This window comes from Diplotaxodon limnothrissa, linkage group LG10, assembly GCF_057381915.1.
Source record: "Diplotaxodon limnothrissa isolate DT_005_m linkage group LG10, D_limnothrissa_male_GT1.1, whole genome shotgun sequence".
Classification (NCBI taxonomy): Eukaryota; Metazoa; Chordata; class Actinopteri; order Cichliformes; family Cichlidae; genus Diplotaxodon; species Diplotaxodon limnothrissa.
In genome coordinates this window covers 27,677,010-27,685,296 of record NC_140605.1, presented here as the reverse complement: position 1 = coordinate 27,685,296, position 8,287 = coordinate 27,677,010, and the positions used below count along the sequence as shown (strand labels likewise).

The window sequence follows — 8,287 nt, the reverse complement described above, 5'->3', positions numbered from 1 at the left end:
GCTCCTGGATGAAAAATCTTTAAATAGATGCATCTAAAAAAAAAAAGTTTTGACAGCAGTAAATGCACTTCCACATACTGGCATTTTGCTAGTGCCAGTGGTGTGAGGGATATAACCACTCTGTCAGCTTTACAGAGGATATTACCTCCAAAATAGCCCTGGATGATCTTACCCACCAGTTACAGTTAGTTGCACTTTTGAGTTTGATCTAAAATTAACATTACAGGTCTTATTACATACTTTAAGAGGTATAATAACATTATTTAATTTATGTATCTTATTAACCCAGTGAGAGGCCTACTTTAGAGATTGTGACATAAAGCATTGCTGGGTCTAGAAACAATCACAACATGGTGCAAGTCATTTTTCTAAACCCAGTCTAGACAACTATTTATGCTTATAATGCAGTGTTATTGGGAACAGGGTTCACTGTTAAACTTTCTTTAATTGTTTTTAAGTGTTTTATGTGGAATTATTTTATGCATTAACAATGAAAGGGGCTTTTTGAACAGTCTTCCTTGTATTGTAGGAGACACCGGGAGGCTTCAACCTGCTTTTATTTTGAAAGTTACACGCCCAAGCGGAAACCTTTTATTTTAAGGACTTTAGTTTTCCTCAGCTTCCGTTCTGCACTCTGCTGGGACCGCACCATCCGAACCAGGAAACCAGGCGGCAGGTGAACTTACTTGGAATTGAAGCGCAACTGTCACGCAGGTTGTCGGGGTATGGAGGAGAGCAGTGCAGTTGGAGGACCTGGTTCAGATGCAGGAGTGAAACGGGGGTACTTTTATTGATTAACTACAAGCCAAGAGCGGAAGTTGTTTGACTAAAACACCCGGAGAGGACCGGAGAGCGTTCATTTGTCGGGTGGCAACGTGGAGAGAGGACTGTCTCGGAGTTTGCACCCGTAATTAAAAGGTACTTTGGCGGATAGGTAAGACGGAAAGTTAAGGAACAGGCGAACTTGCTGAGAATGGCTAGCTAAATAAGCTAGCTGGTAGAGACCTGCTTTTTCTGAATTTTGTTATGGTGCTCATATCAGGTGAAGATGGACTCAGGCTAAAATGCGCACCAGATTTTTTGCATAAGTATTCGCATTATGTCTTCCGGCTTTTACTGTTTAACGCTGACTGAAATAACAGCGGTATTTTAGCTTTCTGTTAGCGAAACTCTGTAAACGGATCCTGCCAACTTACCAGAGTTCTAAATATACATAGAGACGTAAAGGTGCACCCATCTGCTGAAACGTGTTACCCCTGCAAAATCATGGGGCCACCGTTTTGCACTTGTCTGTCTGTGTGTGTGTGTGTGTGTGTGTGTGTGTGTGTGTATATATAGATAGATGGAGAGAAAGAGAGTGGGCGAGATAGTGCGCACCACTATCTATATATCTAACTATCATAAGCACTGACGCATTAATGGTTAAAGTGCAAACTGTAAAATTCAGTGGTTTGTGTTTGCACAGCCTGTGCTTGCACATCGTGAAGGGAGATAGACGTACTGCTGCTGTGCAGTTTGTTGAATATTGTTGTTGAGTGCATCACTTTAGAATATGCCAGTGGATATGTGCTTATATATACATGCTTAAGTCTTTGCTTTTTTCATGTGTTTTTACTCATGGCATGGCTGTTTGTATTCATGCGTTAACTTTGTCTTTTTTTTCCACAATAGTGATTTCCTGTTCCCTCCCTTTAGCTCCCCTGGCTCTTTGCCAATAGGTTGTTGGTGCAAAACATTGTTGAGACAGCCCCCCTCTTCTCTCTCACACTCACACACACAGAGTTTGGGAGTATTTGGATAGTGAGCTCCTGTGATTGATGGTCACGAGAAAACACAGCAAAGATAAACATTCACAACCGAGCATTTCTTTATATATAAACTTTATTGGGTTACTATGATAACATCACAGTTAATAAACTGAAGGACCCATGATGTATCTTTTTTTTTTCTTTTTTTGTAATATGTAAACAGACCTAGATATGGGCAGGAGCTGGTAAACCATCTTGGCTATAAATGCTGCAGTATTGTATGGTTAAAAATATGAATGTCACAGATTGATGATTTATGAGCTACAATTGTCCACAGCAGCATCACCAAATGTAAATTTTTGTATCTGATGCGTATCTCCTGTGACCACAAGGGAAGTTTTCTGTTTTCAAAATGAGTCACTTAAAAAAAAAGGTTGGTTTTGTTAAATGTCCCACAGTACGCTGATCACAAGGTTAACACTGTCTCCTGCTTCTCAATCAATCATAATTTGGTGATTAATTTGAGGAAGTGCTTTCAAAATAAAGTTCATGGTAATGTGATAGAATAGCGGTTAACAGCTGTGACTGTTAACCGCTAAAGTAAGAATCACGCTAAAGTGGCTTAATTTTTTGCATAAAAGTGGTACATGTCAAAGGGTTCTTGCAGGAGATTTAAAAAAAAAAACTTTTGTTATTATCACTTAAACATGCCACGTGTATTAATCTCATATCTCTAATCTTAATCTGTAATGGGATCTGAGACACCAGGTCATTGATGTGATTCTGTCTCTGCTTCATATCCACCAGGTGAAATGAGCAGTGAGCTGAATGTGCCTATGGGTTCTCCAGCAGAGCATGCCCCAGACAACAGTGGGATGGACTACAGGGACTGGGTGCGACGTAGTTACCTGGAGTTGGTCAGCTCCAACCACCACTCAGTGCAGGCACTGTCATGGAGGAAACTCTATCTGAGCCGTGCCAAGCTGAAGGCCTCCAGCAGGACCTCTGCACTGTTGTCTGGCTTTGCAATGGTTAGTCAGTTTAGTCTAATATGAAAAATCCCCACTAACCTGCAGGAAGGAAGTGGTTTTAAATGTCATGTTTGTGCTGTCCATTTGCATTCTTAATGGGATGAGTGTTTTTTCTGACAATATAAATTAAATATATCGTTAAAGTTGATGAATTAAGTTTTTGACAGAGAAGCACATCTTGTGTTCTGTTGTGATCAAATTTGGACAGCAATTTTCCCACAAAGTAACAGCTATATAGTTAACTTAGTTGCTGTTTTGTTATCTCCATAGTAAATTAATTATTTTGCTCATCAAGAAGAAGCATTTGTAGCTGTTCTGGCATTGTGGCTTCTCACAAGACAAGCCACAGCCTCTGTTGCTATGGAGAGTAAGGCAGACAGAGCAAAACGCATTGCCTTCGAAACAGAATCTGACACTGACCCAGAAACTGAAATTTCATAAACCGCTTCATTTCCCGTGTGTGTGTGTGTGTGTGTGTGTGTGTGTGTGTGTGTGTGTGCGCGCGCGCGCGCCACCGGGTCTTTGCTGGGCCAATTCTGGCCCTCTTGCCTTATGCTTGACACCCCTGATCATTGGAGTTAGAGATTTATTCATGCTGAAGCCAATTCAAGCCTCCATTTGAGGGACTGCAGTTTGTTGGCTTTATTTTTCAGCCCTGGAAGCATGGTGGTTGTTATCTGACTTGAGAGTTAACATTCCAGAAAGTTTCTGAAGGCTTAGACTTGCCAAAAAACTGCTCTTTCTTAGTGGCTTAAATACTTCTGACCACAGTTAATGGGACCTCATACAGAAGGGTTAGAAAATGCCTGAAATTCTTTGCGTAGTATAGTTTGCATTGTGTTGGTGTGCTTTGATGTACTCATGGATGTAGAGTAATTTGGATATGTCTCTGTTTAAATGTCTCAGGTGGCCATGGTTGAGGTGCAGCTGGAAGTTCAATACAGTTACCCTCGTCTGCTTCTCATCGCCTTCAGTGTGTGCACCACCATCCTGGTGGCAGTGCACCTCTTTGCTCTGCTGATCAGCACCTGCATTCTTCCTAATGTGGAAGCTGTCAGCAACATCCACAACCTCAACTCCGTCAGCGAGTCGCCTCACGAACGCATGCACTACTACATCGAGCTGGCCTGGGGCTTCTCCACAGCCTTGGGGATCCTGTTGTTTTTAGCAGAAGTGGTGCTCCTCTGCTGGATCAAGTTCTTGCCTGTAGAATCTGGCAAGATCAAAAAGACAACTACCACATCAGCCACCCCTCTGGAAACCACCACCCCCTCGCAGCAGAACCCCGGCTGGCAGGCTGCCCTGGCCTCCACCATCATCATGGTCCCGGTGGGGGTGATTTTTGTGGTGTTCACCATTCACTTCTATCGCTCTCTGGTTCGCCACAAGACAGAGCGCCACCACCAGGAGATCGAAGAACTGCACAAGATTAAGGTGCAGCTGGACGGCCACGAGAGAGGACTCCAGAATGTCTGAAGACATGACGGCAGCTTTAATGACTTCACTTTGTCTCATATATTTATCAAACCCTCTCTCCCTTTTCTAAAATGTATTCTGGTCACTTTTAATACCTTGGACATGTCAGCAGTGAGCTTTAAAGTGTTGCAGTGCCGACAACCAATGTGTTCCAGACTGCTAATTTATTCTTATGGTGAACTTGTATTGTAGGATTTGTGCAGTGACTTTTTTCTGTGCTTTCAATCTTTAATCTGTGCTGATGAAAGGTCAAGTTAAAAGGTTTACAGAAAAAAAGGGCTATTAAGTTCTGTGTGCCATTCTTGCTATATCTCTGTTTTCATGTTAGGGTTGGGAGCTGGTGATGATTCCATTGTTGCAATGTTTGTTCAGTCTGAGAATGACTCATTTTTTTGGAATCTCTTATAAGTCCTCACTTAATGGCATAAAAGTAACCAATAATTCTCAAAAAGTTGTTCTGATTAAGCTTTGTTTATCATCTTGCCTTAAGTAATTTGCCATAATGTAATGTGGCTTTTGTTTGATTATTGTCTTTTCTGAAAACTGGTCTCTATGCTCAGCTTTATTTAGGCATAACTGTGACAGAGAGAGCCATAGCGTGCAGTATTTGTCATGCAAAGTGTAACGATGCTTTTGAACGTTCAGCTTTTCCTACTGTTGTTACTGAAAACATGTTTCTTTATGCATCTGTACCATCCCTCCCACGCAGATGCCATTTTGTGGGAGGGATCATTATATTAATCGTCGTATACGTGACATTATAATGAGCCGAGCTACTCACAAAGGTGAAAGAGATGCTCATAATCCTGTGACGCGGTTATCATATTGACCAAGGTTTTACTTCACTTGAAGATGACACATTTAGGTGCCATCAGATTCAAGTTAAAGAATGTGTGTCTGAAAGGGGTCTGAGTCTCAATCCAGAGTGGAAAAATTCTACTTTAGAGAGAGGTTTGTAGAAGGTCTTTGATGTCAATTATGGAATTGGTCAGTTTACCTTTTTTTAATTAGTTGTACCAAGTTAAGGTTTAATATTTTTACAGCACTTATATCTGAACACTCATACAAGCCACATTCACCCACAAAGCACTTTCTGAATAACATGTATGCACTGGAAGCTATTTCTTACCCAGTGCTACTTAGACACAATCTGTAGGAGCTGGGAATCAAACCACCAACTTTCTAATCATTAGAGAACCTGCTCTACCTTCTGAGCCACAGCCATCCTGATATAGAAAGATGCAGCTTTTTGCACCTACATGCTTAACTCTATAATGACAGGCAAAGTGTAACTGCCAACAAAAACGCGAGTTGTGTGTAATTGTCAGATGGATTCTGTGAGAGACTCAAAGATTTGGCTTTGTATAGCAAAGTCAATACTTGATTTAGGTTTGATGAAATGCTACTGAACCCCAGACCTCATGCATTATGTGGTGGCCTTATTGCTCACCCTCAACCTGCCCCTCCAGTGGGGTATACAACAAACTGCAAGCAGCTGTGCGGTGTCTCTGTTCTGACTGGAGGGGAATTGTTAAACTAAGTATCTATTGTTGGTATGTCTTAAAAAAGCTGCATTCTAGTGTTTTTTCAGCCAAAATCTCACAAATGCCTCAAACCTTTTTTTTTTTCCCTTTTTACTCAAATAGCTTTTACTGTCTGTTAAGACCTTGGATCCTTTGTAAAAGATGTCAAATGTGTCTATTCTGTATATACTGATGATGCACAAATTGCTTAAATATGAATGTGTTACTGTCCAAATATAGTTCTGCCTTACAGAATTGTTGCCTTTTATGAAACGCTGTTTTGCTAAAGGTCATAACACAAGTACATCTTTTGTTGGAAATGTAGTGAAGCTAAAATGTGAGTTGGGTGTCATCCAAATATTTGGAGGAAGAGTCACATATGAACAGTCACAAAGTGCATGTAACGAGCATGATTTATGGTGTTTACAGTTTAGTTTTTTAAATGTTTTCAGTTAAGTGCGGGTCCATGAACGGAAATCCGCACGGCGAATGACGATGTTTGAAAAAAGAAAAATGTTCAAAACAACATTCCAAATATGACTGACCAAAGTGTTGCTCAGTTATGTGTCGTTTCTTTCTTTTCAGAACAGAAAAAAGTGCACTTGTAGTTTAATTGTACAGTAAGTAAGTGTCGGTTTCTTATCAAAGAACGTCCTCCATTGTGTTGTGTTTGTTGCTTCTTAAATGGATACTGCAGAGGACACGGAGACCTGTGCTGTAAGATAATTAACACCCTGAAGGCTACCAAAAATAAAAATAAAAAGTTCTCTGTGTCTTTTATGTCCACGTCCATTTTTAGGCACTGTGAAAAATAATGATTTATCTTCACTCTGTCTATTGAAATGAACTGACCTCGTGTGGCTTGACTAATGGCCACAGGAGGAAATGGTACTTGAGAAAAAGATAAATAAAATCAAACTTTTCCTGTCTTGTTGCTCCTGTCCCAACCAGGTAAACTAGTTCTGATAATCTTCTCAGGATGAGACTGAGGCCTGAAATGTCCAAACGTTCTTAAAAAAAAAAAGTCTTGTAATGTGAGGTGGTGTTATTGAGGTAACAGGTCACACTGTGTTGTTTTGTGACGCATTCCTGCAGTGCTACATGCTAATAGTAAAAACATCTTCAGACTACTGCTGTCAAAAACATAATGTCTTAGACAAACCTTTGTAAGGAACCTTATTTTAGTGATAAACGTCCTTCTGATGTTCTTTGAACATTTCTTGAGAAGGCCGTGAGAACGTCATCAACACTGTGGGAGGATTTCCTGCTAGCTGGGAACTTGCAGTTGCCAGTATTACAAAATAACTGATTGACTGTGACTGATTAGCAAGCCAAAGACATCCTGAACAGCACGAGACAGCAAAAAAGTAAAAGATCTCCAACATGCAATATCAATATGATAGTGCACTTTTTTAGCATTTTGCATGGCTTGAACGATCCACGGTATTTAAAGCCAGAGGTTTCTGTGTGTGGCACTGAGTTAAATCATCACTCTTAACAGTTTGATAAAAATGCTAAACAGTGATGATGAATATGGTGAGCAAACAGGAATTCTTGTACTCCTGAAATGTAAATTCTGCTTGAAATCATTTGTTTAGATGAGTGTCACCAAGTGAAGTTTAGCCCATGTCTAAGACTAGTGCAGTGCGCTATATGAAGCAGCGAGCATGCCTCTGCTCAGCAGTGGAGGACATTGTGCATATTTTGAAGCACTTAACCTTTGAAAGACTCAAACCTTGTAAGAGAAACAGAACTCTGTCCAGGATTCAGAGAACCATTAAGCCGGCTGCACAAAGACTACTGAAGGACGCTGGCTTTGACTTAAAAACAGACTTCAAAAAGAGAAACTTGAAACATTTTGGTGTCATTTTAGAATTCGGTCCAACATTTACAGCAAAGAGAGAATTTGAGATTCAGTAAAAAGAGACCTATGCTCATACATAGAGCTTTAAACATGGGTTGTCATCAAGGACTCTATATTTGCTTAGTTATAGAACACCCTTTCAGAAAGGACCTTCAGGTAGAGCAATCATTCATAGTTTGCAGTACATATTACCTGTGGTGTAGCACAGAGTTCAATTTTTAGGTCATTTTTTATTTTCTGTTTACATCTCTTTTTCCACTAGGAAAAATCACCGACTTCCATCAGGTGTTTTTCTTTACTGCTCCACAGACAACTGTGCAGCAATGCAGCAATGCACAGTTCAAACCACATCAAGTTCGCCGATGACACGACTGTGTCAGCATATGGAGGAGGTGCAGCAGATAACTGACTGGTGTAGAACCAAGAACCTGTCTCTGAATGTTGACAAAACAAAGGAGATGATTGAGAGCACAGAGAGATCACTGTCCACTTAACATCAGTGGATCCTCTGTGGAGGTCGTCAAGACCACCAAATTCCTTGGTGCCCACCTGGCCGAGAACCACTCCTGGTCCCGCAACACCAGCTCCATAACTAAGAAGGCCCAACAGCGTCTCTACTTCCTGCGGAAGCTGAGAAAAGCCCAT

At 40.8% G+C, this 8,287-nt stretch overlaps 1 protein-coding gene across 2 annotated transcripts; it reads left to right on the top strand.

Moving 5' to 3' along the window:
• The first annotated feature begins 651 nt into the window (after positions 1–651).
• On the top strand, positions 652–6,542 carry orai2 (ORAI calcium release-activated calcium modulator 2). Of its 2 annotated transcripts, none has more exons than XM_085364056.1 (3): positions 652–918; positions 2,556–2,779; positions 3,686–6,542. In XM_085364056.1, the coding sequence occupies exons 2-3, from the start codon at positions 2,561–2,563 to the stop codon at positions 4,253–4,255; spliced, it is 789 nt and encodes a 262-aa protein (XP_085220182.1). In that variant the 5' UTR covers positions 652–918; positions 2,556–2,560; the 3' UTR covers positions 4,256–6,542. The 2 variants fall into 2 exon arrangements, with proteins under 2 accessions (XP_085220182.1, XP_085220181.1); XM_085364055.1 differs by having other exon boundaries at positions 652–934.
• The last annotated feature ends 1,745 nt before the right edge of the window (positions 6,543–8,287 follow it).

Bases quoted from the DNA above. Each gene is read 5' to 3' on its own strand.
- orai2 (XM_085364056.1), top strand. From the start codon at position 2,561: ATGAGCAGTGAGCTGAATGTGCCTATGGGTTCTCCAGCAGAGCATGCC. The intron at 2,780-3,685 runs GTTAGTCAGTTT...TAAATGTCTCAG, and splicing joins TGTTGTCTGGCTTTGCAATG to GTGGCCATGGTTGAGGTGCA.